This window comes from Corvus cornix, chromosome 1, assembly GCF_000738735.6.
Source record: "Corvus cornix cornix isolate S_Up_H32 chromosome 1, ASM73873v5, whole genome shotgun sequence".
NCBI lineage: Eukaryota > Metazoa > Chordata > Aves > Passeriformes > Corvidae > Corvus > Corvus cornix.
Window position 1 is genome coordinate 16311795 of NC_046332.1, and position 19767 is coordinate 16331561.

General features: G+C 42.0%; 1 protein-coding gene across 8 annotated transcripts in view; it reads left to right on the plus strand.

The window, feature by feature from the left end:
* Positions 1 to 5378: 5378 nt before the first annotated feature.
* Positions 5379 to 19767, plus strand: part of EMSY (EMSY transcriptional repressor, BRCA2 interacting) — a 45586-nt gene continuing 31197 nt past the window's right edge. For 6 of the 8 annotated variants that reach the window (XM_039556906.1, XM_039556922.1, XM_039556914.1 and 3 more), the window contains exons 1-6: positions 5379 to 5485; positions 6514 to 6622; positions 10049 to 10148; positions 10791 to 10865; positions 13095 to 13270; positions 14505 to 14657. In XM_039556906.1, the coding sequence (XP_039412840.1) occupies positions 6553 to 6622; positions 10049 to 10148; positions 10791 to 10865; positions 13095 to 13270; positions 14505 to 14657 (574 nt within the window). In that variant the 5' untranslated portion in view covers positions 5379 to 5485; positions 6514 to 6552. The remainder of the gene's footprint in view (positions 5486 to 6513; positions 6623 to 10048; positions 10149 to 10790; positions 10866 to 13094; positions 13271 to 14504; positions 14658 to 19767) is intronic. The other 2 variants (XR_005602646.1, XM_039556945.1) reach the window with 1 other exon arrangement.

A 19767-nucleotide genomic window follows, 5' to 3' on the forward strand; every position in this document is an offset into this window, starting at 1 on the left:
ACACAAGTGATTTTTTTCATTATCTGAGGTTATATAGTCAGGGTTTTGCCTCAAGTGTAGCAAAGTGTTTAAATAGATGCTCATCTCGATACACAGTGGCATTCTGATGAATTTTTAATGCTTGCTGAATTTAGATACTTTCAGCTCAGAAGCTGTTAGGATTTGTAAAACAAAAGCATTTGTTGAATAGAATATGTATTACTTACAATGGGGGAGGGGGGAAATAGCTATTGACTGGCAACACAAAGCTATCTTTAGTGAAAGTAATTGAAATATCTTTGTGAATTTAAATACAAATAGTCCTAGGTGACAATCTGTCTGACAAGGCTGTGTATAAAAAGCTTCTCTGCAAGCTGCCAGCACCTAGACGTTTGTTGAGGCTTCTGCTTTTCTCTTAGCCAGGAGGAAAAATGTGATGGGAAAGTGTTTGAGGAGGAAGAGAGTTTTTAGTAGTGGTCTGAGGGCAGAAGAATGACATTAAAATAGAGATGCTTATGTCAGGAAAATGTATTGAGTCACTGAATAACCTATTAGGAGAAGGGGAAACTCCATTGGAAACAAAAAAAAGGCCAAGAAATAATTTAACTTCTGTTAAAATCTAAGATATTTCTCTCTTAGGCAAGACATGGAAGATACTTTAAACTATCCTTAAATTCCCTAAAATTTGAAATTATCTACAGTGTTGCATTCCTCTTAGTATCAAAAGCACAGTGGATTTCTTACTTCTTTCTCAATTTCTGGCAGACTGAAACAAATACATTTTTTCCCTTGATTTTCCAATTATACTTTTAAAATTACCAGCGTAAGTCTCTTGGAAGCTGGAAATTCACCATTTACCTCATAGAAGCAGCAGCTGCAGTAGCTGTGCCTGGTTCCCATATAGTACCAAGCTGAAGCACCTCTCTTTACTCATGAAAGGCTGTTCTGAAGAAAAAGGATCATTGCAGAACCTGTATCAATCAGGGTCTAGCGATGTGAGGGGAGATGCAGTTAATAACCCATCAAGAACTACAGCGAGGCTGCTCCATTCATTTCCTATGAGCTCCCAAAGAGCTGAGAAGCACAGCTTTGTCCTGGTTACTCAGGCTGCATACAAATCACTGCCCTGGGAAAATCACAGCTCTTCCTCGGGCCATCAGAAAATGTGGTTAATTAGACCACTGTGTGTTATTGATGAGATTCATATTACTTAAGCCAATAGGGTATATGAAATTGTTGGGTTGTAGAGAACATAACAGAAAGTAGTAGCGATTGATGGTCATTTATTTCCCTTTCTGGAAGGAGAAACAGATTTTGTTTAAATGCATATAATTGAGCAAATTCTGAAAAAGACTACTCAGCAGTATGCTTTTAGAAAATTAATCATGGAATCCCAGGGTGGTTTTGGTTGGAAGGGGCCTAAAAGATCGTCTGGTTCCAGGCCCCTGCCATAGGCAGGGACACCTTCCACTAGACCAGCTTGCTCCAAGCCCCATCCAACCTGGCCTTGAACACTTCCAGGCATGGGGCAGCCACAGCTTCTCTGGTCAGCCTCTGCCAGGGCCTCACCACCCTACAAATAATGCCTAGCTTTTATGTATCATTGTCTGTTGTTAGTTTGTAAAATGTATTATAAAAGTGGGAAATGAAGGCACAAGAGAGGTCCCAACAACTTGCACAGTGTTGCTCATCAGGTCACCACCAGATTTGATGATTTGAGTTCTTAGCTCCCCTTGACCGACAAAACAAATTAATTTCACTTGTGGGTTTTTTACACTGTTGAGCTTTGCTTCCTTAGGAAAGATGATGAAATGCTGCTGTCAATGAGTTTGCCTTTTGTTTTACTTTATGGACACTCAGAAAGTGCTCTAATTTTGGGCCTCCTTAAATGATGACTCAGAGAGAGAGGATGTAGGTAATGAGAACTGAGAAAATTATTAGTATCTCTGAGGCACCTAAGGCTACAAAAAATGCTGGCATTTTCACACTGCATTTTCTTACTTTACCTACAGTGACTTCATTTATTTTATATGAGTTTAGTGAGAGAATGTGGGACATTTAGCTATGTTTCTGTATTAATGAAGTATGTATTGAGTAAGCCTAATTGTCTTTTTTTCTTCTAATTTTTTTCGTCTATAGCTGGAACACTTGATATTTTGGTCTTCAGGCAGAAAAAAATGCTGTCAAGTCTCAGTCTCCTGGATTAGGCTAGGAGATCTGAGCCAGCTGTGTGTAGTCATTCTGAATCCAGATAACCCTTCGTCAGGTTTACAGAAAGACCTGTGCTGTTCTTGGACTGGTTAAGAGAGCAGTGTAGTGATTTTTATTTGATGTGGGATTTGACTCAAGAAGACCCTCCTGACCAGACCCTGCTGGGCTTGGGGGTAATTCTCGTGCATCTGCTAGGACAACCTTGGTTATTGATCGAAGCTGATCAACCGCTGCAAGGCTCTGGCCTTTTTATGCTTTTCAGGACTCATTATTTATGTGCTTTGAGCATTTTTTTACTTTGTCCATACTATCCCAGCCCTCCTGTTTTTCTGGGTAATGGAGAATTGATTGTAGGCTAGTCTGAAGTAAATGGTAACATCATGGCTTTGACTACAAGGAAAATTTGGCTTTTGGACTTTCTGAACCTCTCATACATCTCCAAGTCTGGGTCTTCATCCTTAATAAAAATAAATATTCTTGGAAATCATCTTAGGACATCTGAAGAAATGCAGCAATCACAGCTTCAGACACTTCATACATACATAACTGACTCATTTTTTACATCACTTTTCTGTTCTGTGTGCCAAAGGAAATGAAGCAAATACGATTTTCTTGAATACATGCATATGAACATATATGAGTGTCAGTGTATGTCTGTCCACCTTACCCACAGTAACTTTTGATTCTGTTGGCTACTTTCATCTGTGCTGGAAAAAAAATTAGAGAGCTAAAAATAAATATGAAATAGATCTAATTACGTTTAATGAATTTAGCTACTAAGCAGGTCTGAAAAAAGTATTTCTGCTCTCTCTGAGCTGCATCGTCAGCACTGATTTCACTCAGAACAGAGCACTTTCATAAACACACAAACTCAAACATAACATGCAGCTAAAATCCAGATCTTAGTTAGATACGTTTTAAGAGGCTGGTTTTGTAGTTTCTGCTCATGGAATAATTTATTCTACAAATACAGGGGCTGGCTGTTAGACATCTTGGGTGCAATAAAACTGATACTCTGTTACAACTGATGAATAAACCTCTAAAAGGTTATATTGTGTTAAGTGGCAAGGCTGTCCTTGCCTGTTCCTATTGACCAGAGTAGTTTGACTAAAGGACACATTTTGAGCTACCTGGTCTAGGGGAATGTGTTACTGTCCATGGTAGGGGTTTGGAACTGGATGAGCTTTAAGGTCCTTTCCAGCCCAAACCAGTCTGGGATTCTGTGATTTTTGGAATTTGTGATTTCCTTTCCAGTGGAGTCTCTAACCTGGCAAGGAAAACTTCAACTTCTGGCGCAAACCTGCATCTTCCCATTTGTGCACATCTTAGGACATTTATTAGGCAATAGTATGCAAAGATGATGCTACTTGCCTTCAGCTCATTCTTGTTTAGGAAGGCATTAAAAGGAGAAAAAAAAAATTCTAGCTGTCTTGTGCTGCTCAGCATAGTTGTTTTTAAGTACTTGACATTTATACCACTGTGAAGAATAATAGGAAACTGCAAGTGAGAAAAAATTCATCTGTGGTCACAGGGAAGAAACATTTCTATCTATAAGGAGGTGGAAAAAACAGCCCTTGCGGATCTGCTGGAAATAGGTGTTGCGATTCAGTGCACACCATCCATCCTCCTCGGGAAAGGTCCAGCTGTTTCTGGCATTCTGAAAGCAAACTGTAGCACACGATTTTCTGGGAGAGGGCAGAACGAGGAGGAGCCCTTCGTTACTCTTCATGAAACTGCCTGGCCCCAGGCACCCGTGTCCAGAATGCATCCAAGACGGGAAGCATGCTAAACAAGTGCTGCAGCAAAAATGGAGCCCTGTGAGATAGAGAGCCGGGAGCAAGCCTCATCCCGAAGGGGTTTGGGTGTGATTTTCCAGCAATTTCCTTGCAGGTAGTTTTATGCATTGGATTCTTTTATACTTTCTTGCTGCAACATGCAGCCGCAACTGGATGCATTGCTTTTCAGCTGCACCCCAGAGACATTTTATCTTCTATTTCTAATTTGATCTGAGGACTTTCAAACAGATAACATTTACTGCTTTTCATGGAAATCTTCAGGAAAACAAGATATAATCACTATAATATTCAAAACGGCAGCCAGGCCCGGGACTCTAACACTGGCACTCACGGTGTTGGTGTCAGGAAAATTAATTCACAAACACCAGAGGTTTATGTCCAAAAAGGAGACAGAGAAGTCCTGTTACTTAATTCGAATAAAGGGAGAGGCCATGGGGCATTCCCCTGGGGTCTCTTAAATTGTGAGAGGACACAGCCGCCTTTCTATCCTAATTTCCCGGCTGCATTTCCCTCTCTCTTTCCCCACTGGCTGAGATACTTGAGAGGTACAGACTTCCCGAATCGCTTAATACAAACCCCCTTTCTAATGTGTACCCCTCCCCGCCCCCAATACTTTTCTTTGTGTCTGTTCTTTTTCTCTAAATCCAGGGATTAGCACCATGTTGAGTGAGTAACAGTCTGTGTCAATTTAGTGGAATTCCTGTGGAAATTCTGGTTCCTCCCACTGCTTCTTTCACCTCTCGGCATCCGGCTTTATCTACCAGCAGGCCCATAGTTTGTTTGTAAAGACACCTCCTTCTTATTCCCTTCAATGAGATGCAGGTGGTTGCTGTACTCGGGGAGCAGAGACACCCCGGAGCAGCTACGAGGGGGCTGTAGGTGCAGAATTTATTTAGGGAACCCTTATTGTTCCCTACACGCGGTTCGCTACAGTCACGCGAGCCACCGGCGTCCGTTTTAAGTTAGAAAGGTGCAAACGGCCAAATGGCGTCGGGGTGATGTTCTCTCCTGCCAGATTTCGTTCCAGGAGCGGTGGCCAGCTGTTAATTCCTAGAGTTCGGGGGTACGCGACTGCGTTCGAACCGCACAGCGCGCCCCAGCCCGGGCAGAGAACGCGCACCGTGTTTTGTCCCCCTCCGCCTACCCGTACCCGCCCGCCGAGCCATGGCGGGACGGTGGGCGCCACTTCCCACGCGTCGAGAAACACGGAGAGAACTATCACTCCCAGCATGCTCCGCGTCGTCGCGCATACGCAGTGCTCACTCGAGCGCCATCTTGGCACCCGCTTCTTCCATCTCCTCATGCTCGAGCGGCGGCAGACACTACAATTCCTAGCGTGCCTCGCGGCGCCCGCGCATGCGTAGCGCGCTCACCCGCCATCTTGGCCCGAGTAAACGCCGTCGCCGCCGCCACTAAACAAACCCGAGCGCGGCACCAGTCAACGGGGGGGGTGGTGCGGCCGCTGTGGAGCCTTCGATGTGCTGGGCACGGTCGGGCAGGTGGGTCCCCGCTCCTCGCCCTACCCGCGGTGGTCCGCCTCGGGGAGAGGGGCAGCTCCGCTTCCCCGGACGGTGGGCACCCGCCGCCCCCTCACGGGCCCAGGGCAGAGCCCTGGCCCCCGCCCCGCCGCCGCTGCCGCTCCGCCCGATGCGAGAAAGCAGCGTCAGCCGCGGCCCGCTCCCTCCCTCCCTGTCTTTCCCCGATCCCGGCGTGGGACTCAGCGCCGCTGGCTCCGGCCGGTCCCCCGCGCCCAGGGCCGGGGAAGGGCGGACGGGGAGTGCCCGGGTGGCGGCTGCTTTCGGGCGTCCTTGTAGGAGACCCCCCCACCCCCCCCTCCAGCCCCCCGCTGGGAGCTGCGACGGCGCCAGGGCTTTGTTCCCGGTGCCCACCCCTCCCCACCCCCCCGTCGTGCCGTTCCCTGCCCGGCCCAAACCCCCGCTTACCCAGCTCCCCGCCGGCTGCTCTTTTTCCTTTATTATCCTCGTCTCATCGGGAGATGCGCCCTCTCTCCCCCGCCATCCCCGGAATCTTGCTGCGTTGGGATCCGGCAGGGAGGTGTTCCCGTGTTTGGCTTATTTTTTGCGGGGAGGGGGCTGGTGTTGGTACGTGGAGAGCAAATTTTCACACAGGATGTTTTTTGCCATCCTGTCATATAATGTAGGCTGGAGCAAAATACATTCCCCGGGGGAAAGGGGGAGCGTGCGGTTCACTGGAAGAGTTCTTTTAATAGGTACTCTGTGCTTAAAGAGAGGGAGGAGACTTGAACATTAATTCGGGGAGCGTTTCAGCGTTAGAAAAAATGCTTGAGAAAGAGATAGGAAACTCCGCAAACAGGCTTGGGCGATGCATTTGAGCGAGAGAGTATAGGAAGTCCATGCCCTTGTGAAACTGCCGAATTCCTTCATGCCACTACAAAGGATGGGAGCGAATGTGTCGGTGGAGTTGTGAGCAGGCTGAGAGGAGTTTACATTAATCGGCTTGGGAAATCAGTAAATCGTGGGCTTGAGCGTTTATATTTCTTTTCCAGCGAGGCTGAGCTCTGTGGGAGCACAGACACAAGGGAAGGATGCCTGTGGTGTGGCCAACTCTTCTGGACCTCAGTAGGGATGAGTGCAAGAGGATCCTTCGCAAACTGGGTACAGTAAGATACAGTTTGTGGGTCTGTATTTTGCCCTTTTAAGATTTGCCTTCATGCTGCTTACATTAAATATTTTAATAGGTCTGCAGGCAGCTTGCAAGTGATTTCCTGCATTTTCCATGTGTCATTGGTTTGACAGCCCTGGCTTAAAATTGTGTTTGGCAGACACTCTCAGCCCTAGCAAAACAAGTAGAGAAGAATTGGTTTAGTTTGGTTGAATCTCTCTTGGATGTCCTAGCTGCAATGCTGCAGGGCTGGGGTTTTTTTTGTCACTATTAACATGCAACAGGATTTTCTGTGAAAGGAGAGCCTTTGGGGTTGCTTTTTGTTTTGTTGTGTTTCTTGGTTGGGTTTTTTCCTCAATTCTGTATTAGAAACCTTTTTGTACCTCAAAAAAATATAGAGGAATCCTGGTTTAACTGGCACTGTAGGGCTGAATTCAAGTATTAAAGTTACTATTGTGAAGACATAAAACAGGATTTAAAAAGATGTTGTTTGTGATTTGCAGTTACGCAGGTTGTCAGGGAAGTGGGAAAACAATGCCCTTGCTCAGCTGCCATAAGCACAGGAGCCTTTTTAATTGTTTCAAATGTAGCTCAGTATTTGAGGCCTCTGCTCAAGAGATAGACACTGGGAGATATTTTTGTGCTCTGTCCTTGTAGATCTAAGTGTATGAGGAGAGATGCTTCTGTGTTTTGGAAAGTAGTAAAAGCATTTGCTCTTTCCTCACACATCTGTTTTTGGCTACTGCAGGAGAGAGAATCCTTTGTTAGATCTTTGATCTGATCCGACATAGTTGGTTTTGAGTTCTTAGGGCTGAATTTATGTAATTAAGGGTTTGGGGTTTTGCCAGTTAAATGATGCATAATACTAGAAGGGAAAAAAAAAAAAAAGCCTTAGATTTTTCAGACTTTCTTCTTAAGACCATAATCTAGGAGGTGATGTCCGGAAGAAAGCTGAGGCTCCCTCTAACTTCCCGTGACTGTCAAGTGACAGCTTTTCTTGTTCTCATTTTGCTTGAATGCTAAGAGACAGTGTGCTGTATTTCTTAATTGTGCCAAAGTTCTCATACATTGTGAAGCCATTGACTTTATTTTTTGAGAGTTGAGAATTTATCTTCCCTCCCTTTGCCCTTTTTCTTTCATTTCTTGGGAATATGGGATTTGCGTTCTGTTGAAACAGTGATGCAGATGTTGCATGCGACATTGCAACAAGCTGTGCTATCTGTTAAGGTGACAGCCCTAAGTCTTAAGCAAGGCTCAAGAAGTACAAAAACTAGGAGACAGTGCAGAATACCAAAAGCTTTTGACCAGATCTGTGCTACTAAATTTCATTTATGTAGCTGTGCTGGCTGGAAGCATGGAAAAAAACTTGCAGCCGAGCTGACGGTGGTGTGCTGGCAGAACCTTGCTGGTGCAGCTGAGCCAAACAGAACTGCAGCTACACCTCCTTCAATGACATAACCTAGGCTGACAGGAAGGAAAAAAAAAAATCATTTTTGTTTTGCTGGCATGAGCTGTCCCCACAAGGGGGCCCTGCCAGCAGGGTAAGGCTGAGGCAGTGCCTCCCTGAGCGGAGAGGAGGCACACCACAGGACTGGGGAGTGAAGGAGCACAGGCAGTGGAGGCAATAGCTGTATGACACTCACATCCAGCAATAGCCATTTGCTTTAGAGGGTCCTGCTTTTCCAGCTCACAGCCCAACATCTCATTTGGCTGATGGTACAGCAGTAGTGGGAATACTCCGTAAGGAGTGAAGCAGGGATGTAGGTGAGGCTGAAATGCATCTCGAGGTATGCAGGACCTGGTGCTGATCGTGGTTTATTACTGAACGAGGTGATGATTGTAGCACCTAACACTAGCAATAATGATATTTACTTCCCAAACCCATTTTAGGTATTTCATGTGTTTTGCGTTGGAAAGAGCACACCACTAATGATCGCTGCACAGACACAAGGGTGAGGAAGTTACAGCTGATCTGTAATCCTTACTAGCTTCCAAAAGACCAGAATGTGCATTTTTAAAGCTCTGGTGTAGAGGATCTTTATTTACCATGCAGAAGGAAAAAAAGTTTGCCCTTGATAAGTAATTATATGGCTGCATCTGAGAATTACTTTTAAGTTGTTAACAGAGGCAAATAATTAGTATCGTAAATATTGTAACATGGTTGTCTAAATAAATGCTGATATTAGTAATAACCATTGCATTAATTAGTGAATGTTTTATAACTGAAGCTGAAAATGCTTCTGTAGGTCACTCAGCATCCCTGTGCAGGCTGCATAGTTAACCAAAATGACTCTGCTTTTTGTTTTGTCTGCTTAATCGGGACAGGAGAGCAGGATTTCTTTTCAGCACAATTCCTTGATTTCATTTCTAAATTAGCTCTTTGGAATCCTAAACTGAAAGCTTTTCAGAATAGTGCCAGTCTTTTCTTTTGCGGCAAACTTAGTAATGTTAGGTTTTGGCCTGCACCTTTTATTCTTGGTCTTGGTTAACTGGGATCTGTTGTGGGGTTGTTTGGGTTGGCAGCTGAAATAGGGGTGTCAAATGAAAGGCACCTATGTAAGGATCAAACAAATTTGTGTTTCTGGTTTCCCTAAACCGTGTGAAGCTGACAATAGCAAGTCATTCTTTGGCAAATTAGCAGGCTCCATTATTTGCATTAGGTATGTCTTCAACCTGTTTAGTAGGACAAAATTCAAAAGTATTAGTAGCCTTTTATGGTTCCATTTTTTAAAACACTGATGGCATGACATCACAGTCACTTGGAATTTGACATTTCTGGTAAACCAGAGTTGCATTTTTGTGAGTTAGTCTTTGTGATGGCTCTATGTTTAAGAATAGCTGGATTGTTTCTTTTGTGTTGGGCAGGTTTAATTCTGTGTTTCATTTCTTTCAGATTCAAGCAGTTGTACCGTATCAAGTAAATAGGCATAAAAGATTACGATGATCATATTTAACAAACTAGAGCTGATGCTCTCCATGCTAATTAAGGAAAGGCATTACCAAAAACCCAGTTGTTCTAATGATGGTTTATTTCTTTTCCAAGCTAAGCTTTTCTATAGAACTCTTAATTATGCTATGTGTTAAGAGAATTCTGAACTACTCTCCAAACAGTTTCTTCAAGCTTTTAGCCTGAACTGTCAGGTCAGAGAGAGCTTGACACATTCATTTGGGTTTATAAACTAGATAATCCTCTCTGATGAGACAATTGTTTCATAGAAATGGTTTATGCTGCAAAGTAATTGGCTGGGAGAGTTCTAAATCATCAATCTCTTTCAGAAAAGCACTAAATAATTGAAAGACATGTTCCTCTTTAAGATTTTGAAAATTTACAGAATACTATCAGTAATGTGGAAAACATGGGGTTTTTTCCCCTTTGCTGTGAGCATTAAATAGAAATATTATTTGCTCTAATTCTTCAGAACTGGAGGCCTATGCAGGTGTCATCAGTGCCTTGCGTGCACAGGGAGACCTTACGAAAGAGAAGAAAGATCTTCTTGGAGAACTCTCTAAAGTGCTTAGGTAACCCTGATCTTTTTAGACTAAGACCTGTCCTGTTTTCTTTTATGGTTTTGCATGCTTTTTCTTTCACCGGAATCACAGTGTAAGTCTGAATTTGGAGCAGTAATTCTCCATGTTTCAGAGGTTTCATTCTTGTTCTGCTTAGAGTTTTTAATAAGAAAAACAAGCATGCTTCTGTGGTAGAAGTTTTACTGGTTTGTTGGTGCTTTATGGGATACTGAGTGTTAGAAGGATTACAGCCAGGTCATGCATGTACACTGGCTTGTGGTTTTGTCAAGGTAGAAGTTCAAGGTCTTTAAGCCCAAGGTACCTGAAGAAAGAATGCTGCATGTCCTGTGTGAATTTTTCTGCCATATCCTTTAAATGTATTGCTCTCATTAGGAGGTTGGATTCTAGCTGTTTTTCAAGGTCACCCTATGAGCAGTAATGTTCTTTTCATTCTTGAGTAATATTTTTGAGCAATAATACAATTGATTCTCTGTCACTGTGATAGCAGGAGTTAAGTGACAATCTCTTAAATGTGAAGTCCTGTTCCCTCTCTTATCTTAGATTATTCATAAGTTTAATTTTAGCTGGAATTTTTAGATGAATGTTCATGTCTTCCTCTGATTAAAATATATTGCTTTATTGTTTTTTTAATAGTATTTCAACAGAGCGACATCGTGCTGAAGTTCGGAGAGCAGTAAATGATGAACGACTAACAACAATTGCACACAAGTAAGTTCCAGGTCATTTTGTCCATGATTTCCAAAAGTGCCCTTTGGGAAATCCATTATGCCTTAACTGAATGTTAGAATTTTGAAGATTGATGGTGGTTTAAAGAACCAGTAGTTATATAACACTGTATGGATGAAGGAATTACTGTATCAGATCTACAGGGATGTAGAAACAGTTATGTAGTACATTTTGGATCCAAGGCCATCCTGTTCACTGTGCAAGTACAATGTAAGAAGCAGTTTTTTAGCATGGAGACCTTTCTGTAAGATAGACCAGAAGAAACAGAGAATGAGAAAATAGAGAAGCTGCTAAGTAGGATGAACATGTTTGCTTTTTTTTTTTTGCTTGTTTTGCTTTTAGTTTTATTTTAATCAGTTTGGAAAGGCTGTATTAAGTGGAAAGAGGAAACTACATAGGAAAGACAAAGAGAGGGCAAGAGGTGGCAGATTAGTGGAAAACATGTATCAGCACAGAAAGGAAAAAATGGTCAGAGTAGAAGAAGCTGCAGCAAGCTGATGACATCAGTGTCCACCACTCTGCGATGCAGCTGCTGTGCTGGCATTAGCTGGGGTGGTTCCTCCTTGCATTTGCTTTCACAAGCACTACATGATTTTGAGAGGTGGAGGAGCAATAGATCAAGTGGTTATGTATCTTTCATGATTACTTAATAGTCTTACTATTAAGGACTGTCTTTAAACAGAGCTGCATTGTAAATGTCTGTGTTTTTTTCTTTTTCTGTGTTGCAACTGTTGATTTTTTTTTAAGTTTGACTGTTGTAGCTTAGGTGTTCTGAGGAGGAAAAAAAGGAAATTATACGAATAGCAGGACAGTTGGAGTTAGCAATTGTTTGATACAAGACTAGTCAAAATCAGCATACTGGTTTAGTGCTGTAGAGGGACATTTAAGTTTTAATGTTCGATTTTAAAGATTTAGAAGTATGCTGTTCACCAAACAAAACCCACCAACTTCTTACCCCCCTTTAAAGAAATGAGAGGGAGGATAACGAAAAGCATTTAGTTGTCATATCAGGATTCTTTTCCTGAATCAAGTTTTCCTTTTAAGTAGTACTTCTGGTCTTAGCATTTTGCAGAACACGAATAGTTTGTTCTGAGGCGTTGCACTTCAATTAAATACTATAATCCAGACAAGGTGCAATTTTGAAGTGCTGCTTTTCTTTATTTCTTTTCTTTGTTTTCCTGTGGTGATTCCTTTTTAGTGATGGTTGGTAATATAGTATTTCACTTACATAATTCTCTTAAGTCATTAGTAAAGCCTACTTTGCTAGCCTTTGTGCCCTTTATTTTTTGTTTTTAAAATGTATTTTTACCTCAGCTTATGTAGCTCTCTTTATACACTATGCGTATGTATGAGGAATGCTGAAGCATTTCAAGATTTATCAACAGAGCAGATACTCTGCATTTTACAAACTACTTTGTAGTAGCTCTTGCTGCAACTTGCTTGAAATATTTCATGTGAGAAGTTACTTTTTTAGAATATATTATACATTAAATGGGTTGATTTGCTTAAGAACATTACAGCATTGAAAAATAATTTGCCATTTTGGTTTTGTTGATTTGATAAATGACTCACGTAAAACAGTCAAAAATACTTCCCCATCTAGATAAGAACAGTGTTTTTATGAAACATTCTAGTGTGGATGTAAGTACTATTAAGAGCTAATTAGAGCTTTCTGTTTAGGAAGATGCTCAGGGTGTATTTAAATAATTTCATGTTCTGTGACCTTGTTTGGGAATACTTAAATAAACATCAGAAATGCTTCTGTTCAGGTGAAACAAAATTTGCCTTAGAAGCTAAGAGTTTTTCCCTGTAACATAATCCATTTCAATAGTCTTTTATGAAATCTATTTGGTTTATTGGCATTTTCATATTACAGAAGTAGAGAGTTGGTATACCAACTCTGCCTGAATAGTAGCTTACCTAATGTGGGGTGTTTGAGTATGGTATTCACGCACCTCTGGCCCTTGAACAGCTCTGTAAAACAGAACAATGAAAGAAGAATCAACTCTTTAATTTAAAATGGGAGGTTTTCTATATCAGGTGACAAAAATGCAAGGGCTTTCATGAAATGAAGGAAGTTGTGTATTAGTGCTCTAGTGTGTCTTAAACTGCCTTTTAGACTTGCACTATGGGAAAAAAAATGTATTTGAGTAAGATACTGAATATTTGGAAACTTGTCAAAATACTTACAGAATGTGCATTTCTCTTTAGTATGTCTGGACCAAACAGCTCTTCCGAGTGGTCCATAGAAGGCCGTCGACTGGTGCCACTGATGCCACGACTTGTTCCACAAACAGCTTTTACTGTTACTGCGAATGCTGTTGCCAATGCAGCCGTTCAGCACAATGCATCTCTTCCAATTCCTGCAGAAACTGGGAACAAAGAAGGTGAGAGAAGGATGGGATTTTGCTGCAATCTATGGGAATGTAAAAACAATGTCACAGTGGAAATTGGTGTTTTAGATTTAAAGTGTTAAATATAAAAGATATTTTTTAGAGGCCAGGTTGGATGGGGTTTGGAGCAACCTGGTCTAGTGGAAGATGTCCCTGCTGATGGCAGGGGGCTGGAACTGGGTGAGCTTTAAAGTTCCTTCCAACCCAAACCATTCTATGAACCTATGAAAAAAAATCCAAATCTTTCTTACAAACCTTATTCACAGAAGTATAAAACACCCCTTATTTTAAAGAACCCTTTGTGGTATCTGCAGCATTAATCTGACTGCTTTGTGTTATTGACACTCTAGCAACTGAAATATAAAAACAATCCAGTTTGTCAGGAAATGACATTTGCTGACTAATTTATTCAGCTCTGTAAATTTTAAAAACTTGGACTAATGGCTTAAGATTTTGTAAAGTTCTGTAAGTGATGAAAGATGTTTCAGAATGTTTTATTTTAAGAATGCAAGTAGGTTTTGGTGAAAGTCAAGAAAATACTGCTTTGGGTTTTTTCCTTCTGATTAAATGTACTATGTAACAAGTAAAAAGGTTGCTTTCTGCTTCCCCTGTGCTTTTAAATAATGGTAGTACACATTCCAACTAGCTTGGCTGAGCAGGCTTGGATTAGGCTTCATACAAGTGGAGCATGTGTAACACTGCTTGAAAAAAGCTGTTTTATCCTGGTTTTGTGATAAATACTGTATCATTGTGCTGTTACTTAAAAGCAATAGTTTAAAAAAGCAGTTTAAAAAAGCTGATTAGCACCATCAGTTCTTCACTACTGGTTTTTTCAACTGGTGTACTGTTGAGTAGAGGCAATAGCACTTTTCTGTCAGTTCCTAGTCATTTACAGAAAAGCAAAAAGATTGATGTATTGAATTAATGCTCAAATTTAAAATAACAAATTATAAAGTAAAACAAAGATCAGTACAAAAAGAAATCTCACATTGGCAGTAGAGATTTTTGGGGATGGGAGGTTAGATTTCTGTGTTGTCTTTGAAGACCATTAATTCCGTGGCCATGCTTAGCTCAAATTGGGGAGTATTCCATAGTAACAGGATTGCAGAGGCAAATACACAGATAATGACCCAATAAGCCTTTGGCTTCCATTTCATTTGAAAAATAGTGATAGAATAATGGGATTCTGCACTTCAGTTATATGGAAGGTGTCTTTTCTCCTCTTCAGTGGTGGTTTGCTATTCCTACACAAGTACCACTTCAACCCCAACATCCACCCCTGTTCCAAGTGGCAGTGTAGCAACAGTGAAGTCCCCCAGACCTGCCAGTCCAGCCTCCAATGTAGTCGTCTTGCCAAGTGGAAGTACTGTTTACGTCAAAAGTAAGTGATACTAGCAACTGATTAACAAAAGGGAAAGAAAGGGACAGTGTGGCTGAAGCATAAGACTGAATTAAACACTCCAACCTTGGACAAGTCATTTAAGGCCTTTGTGCCTTTGTTTAGTCTAGAGAATGAATTTATTGCTTCCCTTTTTCGAGAAATAGTGTTCAGGATAAATCCACTCACTGCAAAATGCTGTAAGGAGCAGTAAAGCTGCAAGGACAGCAAGTGAAAAATATTTTGAAAATTAAATATAGACATTTCTGTATATCAGTGAATTTCTGATCCATCTTGTTGAGAGCTAATGCATAGTAGTCACTTACTTGAGTTAGAAAAGGTTCCTCTTTTCCACTTTCACAGTTGATGTGGAATTTTTTTTTTTTTTTTTTTTTTTTCTTTTTGAATGCAGTTTGGCAAGGGTTTGTGCTTACATACTGTGTCTGGTAATTTTGTGATTTACCTGGAAGTCAGTCTTGGTGAGGCTTGTGTTTCTCAGCAGCTGCGAAAACTTCATATGAATTCCTATCAGATACCCATCTTCACATATTTAAATCTGAAAATTCAGGACATAGAATCTAGAAACAGTCTTTTTTCTTGAGAGTGTGTATGTGTCCCTATCTTTGTTTGGCTAATAAGTCAGCTAGTTCTAAAAGGGGATTATGTTCTCATATATACGCCCTTGTCATGGGTAGTTTTATTTTCCTGTTAAAATGTTTCCTTCCGTTCTTACTTGATTCTATCAAAATAACAAAGATTAATAGTGAAGTAGATAAATGCTTGCTCTGTATACCTTTAATATTTTAAAATCTATTTTAGTCTTTATGGTATATGTATACATCTGTATAAGCTTCTAGGTAGTCAGAAATGCCACATAGTACATAAATATAATGTTAATCGCAAACAACCATCATTAATGGCTCTGTCAACCCATTAAACCCATTACATTGAGGTTTTTCATTTTTCTGATCTATGCACTAATCACTTGGCTTTAGTTTCAAGATTCAGGGGGAAATGTTCTTAACATCTTAAAATTTTATTGTAAACTTTAGTGAATTATTACATGGTAATGAGTATCAAATGAGTCTAGACACATGATACAGGGATGATCATTTTATTGTCTGTCCCTAAATTTAATTTTTCCCCTACTTCGTGTGCTTTGTTTTGTTGTTATTGTTTATTTTTTTTAAAGAAATTATGTGTCTTTCAGAGTATGTTACATCAGTCACATTAATTTTAACAGACCTGCTTGGGAGCAAATTCAGGAGATCTGAGTTAGAGTCAGGACTTTGCCACTGGTCTGTGGTGTAACCTCTTCCAAGTCACAGTCTGATTGAGTCATTAACCTTTCTATGACTCTTGCTTCCTTACTTATCAAGTGTGAGTTTCAGTCAAGCTGTATTACCTTTTAACTAAATGTCTGTGGAAAACTGTACAGCAATTGCTAATATGAAATGGTAGGAATAACATTCTTGCAAAACCCCAGCAGTGAAAACAGGAGGTGAAATGAGCTGTAACATAAAATAATAACATAAAATAATGCTCTACTAGTTTAATGTTACTTTCTTATGTCTTGATTGATTGGTTGATGGGGGTTTTTTTGTGCATGAGGGCCACAAAGTTTCCTCTATTTCTTGGTGCCTCACCAAAATAACAACTGTGTCCTAACATCCTAGCTACATGCAGATTTTGGATTTAAATGGGTTCTGAGATTTTTAAATTCCTGCACATGTTCAATATGATTAGTGCACTCACAGTAACACTTAAAAGCCTGTCCATAATAAACCTTAAAGTTACGTAATCAAACCTCTGCTTTATAGAGGGACATCACCTTTATAGAGGCTTATTCAGGACCATAAAGTAAATTATTGATTAGAGATTTGAAATTTAGTCTTGTAGATCCACACTTCACTTGTCCTGCTACAGGCAACTAAAGCTACATTTTTTAAGTTTGCTTCTCTTCCCTAGTTCAGTTTCCTGTCTCTGTGGATACAACTGTTAGCCTTTGGAAGCATACCTGCAAATGAGCTGCTACTTCTGCTGAGGGAGGATACCATTTTTCAGAAATTGCCTATTGTGGTGCTGGGCAGTTTCTTGTCCATATTAGTTCTTGAATCTTCACTTTTTGAATGCCAGAATATTTAGTAATTTTAATTAGAGATTGGCCATAATTAGATCTTGGCCCTAATTAGAGACTGACTACGAACGAAGTTTGCTTTGATTACCAGCAAGACTGCTTTTTGATGTGATGGTGTTCTTTGTAAGTCCCAGGCACATGGAAGAAGATTTTCAATCATCTTCTCCATAGGCAGGATTGTATCTCTTCAGCTTCTCTCTGATTGTTTTTCTTTTTAAATGGTTTGACACAGGTTGACATGGTAAGCATAAATAATAGGATTGCAGATTTGTCGATGTTGGTAGAGACTTTAGAGGTCATCCAGGTTCAACCATCAATCCAGCACCAACATAATTGCCCCTGAACTACCTCCCCAAATGTCTCATTCAGATACCTCTTGAACACTTCCAGACTTACTCCAATGCCTGACTACTCTTCCAGCGAAATTTTTTTTCTAATACTGAATCTGGACCTCCCCTGGCACAATTTGAGGCTATTTCCTCTTGTCCTGTCACTTGTTACCTGGGAACAAAGCCCAACCCCCACTTGGTTACACCCTCCTGTCAGTGAGTTGTTGAGATCAAGAATGTACCCCTATAACCTCCTTTTCTCCAGACTGAGCCGCCCCAGTTCCCTCAGCTGCTCCTGGCACTCCAGACCCTTCCCCAACTCTGTTCCCTTCTCTGGATGCACTCCAGCACCTCAATCTCTCTCTTGTCATGAGGTGCCCAAAAGTGACTCCAGGACTGGAGGTACTTCACCAGTGCCCAGCACAGGGAATGGTCACTGCCCTGGTCCTGCTGCCACACCAGTGCTGGTACAGGCTGGGTGCCACTGTCCTTGCCCAGCTGGGCACACCTGGCTCATATTCAGCCGGCTATTGACCATCATCCCCAAGTGCCTTCCTTCTGGGCAGCCCTTAAGCCCCTCTGCCCCCAGCCTGTAGCTCTGTGTGGGGTCGTTGTGACCCAAGGGCAGGACCTGGCACTGGGCTGTTGGGGTCCCTCCCCGTGCCATGGAGCCCTGGGAGAGGGGCCCTGGGGGGGAGACACGGGGTTTCCCTGCCCCTGGTCAGCTTCAATTTAGAAGACTAAAATGGTGGGACCTCCAATACAAAGGAAAAGATTTCACTCTGTTTTAAGGAAACATTTCGAGTAGACTAAGACAATATTTGTCTTTTTTCGTGTTTTGCAAGGTGCCAGCAATCTGCTCTTAGAGAGTTGTAGAGAGCAATAAAGTTCCCCCTCAGCCTCCTGTTCTCCAGGCTGCATAAAAAGGCACATCTGATTCTGTCTTCAGCTGCTTCAGTGGTGTTGTTTCCAAAATTTCCAGGAAGTTTTGAGCCTTTTTTATTCTGTCAATATCACATCCTGCTAGTATATTTTGCAGTGTTGATTTTCATAACTCCAGTTTTGCAGTGTTGGTCTTTAATACTGGTAACCATAGTGAGGCATAGGGGCTGCCTGCCTGATTGCTCAGTGAGCAGGATACCTCTGCTGTTACTACAACAAAACAAAAAAGTTGAAGTGGAACCTTGCAGCCGTCACCCCACGTGATTTCATTGAACACATCCTAAGGAAGGTGCCTCTCCCTAAAGACAAGTTGCTTTTGATCCAGAAGCATGCACAAACCTTCATCGCCCTTTGTGCCACAGATTTTAACTTTGCCATGTACCCACCATCAGTGATAGCAACTGGAAGTGTGGGAGCAGCCATCTGTGGCCTTCAGCTTGATGATGGGGACAGCCTCACAGACCTCCTGGCCAAGATCACAAACACAGATGTGGACTGCCTTAAAGCTTGTCAGGAACAGATCGAGGCAGTGCTCGTGAACAGCCTGCAGCAAGTCCAGCAGCAGCAGAGCAACCCCTCAAAGACAGTGAATGAAGCTGACCAGCAGCCATGACGAGCACGCAGGCATGTGATAGGAGAAGTTGTAGCCACGAAAGTCACAGGAACTGTGAAATGGTACAATGTAAAAAACAACTATGGATTTATAACACGAGATGATACAGGGGAAGATCTATTCATCCATAGAACTGCCATTAAAAGGAATAACCCTAAAAATTACCTGCAAAGTGTAGGAGATGGAGAAGTTGTACAGTTTGATATAGTGCAAGGAAAGAAGGGTTTACAAGCAGCGAATGTTACTGGGCCTGGAGGTATTCCAGTCAAAGGCAGCCGTTACGCACAAAATTATAAACAATATCCATCCCTGCAATTTCCCTATCCACAGCCTACTTCCCCCTTTTACCCTATACCCAATATGAACCCCTTCCTAAGTTTACCCTATCCCCAGTTTATTCCTAATCCGTTTTTCACCCCATGGCTTCCCTATACAATTCCATTTCCCTACAATTCCTCTCTGATGCCGAGGGGGGGATGAAAAGGGGGAGGGAAGAAATTAAACCCTCTCCTGCCTCAGTTTCCCCACAAAGCATGCCCAGAGAGTTCTGTCTCCTTTGTGTCAGCCCTAAGATGTTCCACAGAATCTGTTTGGACATTTAAAGACTCAGGAGGGTGGCTTGTTTTGTCTTGAAACTGTTCTTGTTATGTTTATCCAGTTGTTTTCATTCTCCTTTTATTAAAATAAAACGGGTGAGATGTTGGGGTCCCTCCCCTGCCATGGAGCCCTGGGAGAGGGGCCCTGGGGGGGAGACACGGGGTTTCCCTGCCCCCGGTCAGCTTCATTTCCCATTGGTTGGTTTGGGTTCCCTGGTGTGGCCAAGGACCCTCGGGTCCCGTGACTGGGGAGTTCCTGAGCAGAGCCCCGGCCATGCGGCTGGAGAAATAAACATCTCTGAAACATCTACCACGAATCTGTCCATATATACTTCGCTTTCCACGAGACTCCTGGTTTGATATATGTGTGTTACAGTAATCCCCGCTGTAGCACTTGGCCTTGTTTAACCTCAGCCCACTGATCCATCTTGTCCAGATCCTTCTGTAGAGCCTTCCTGCCTTCAGTGCTACCCAGGAGCTGTAAGAGGTTTGCAAG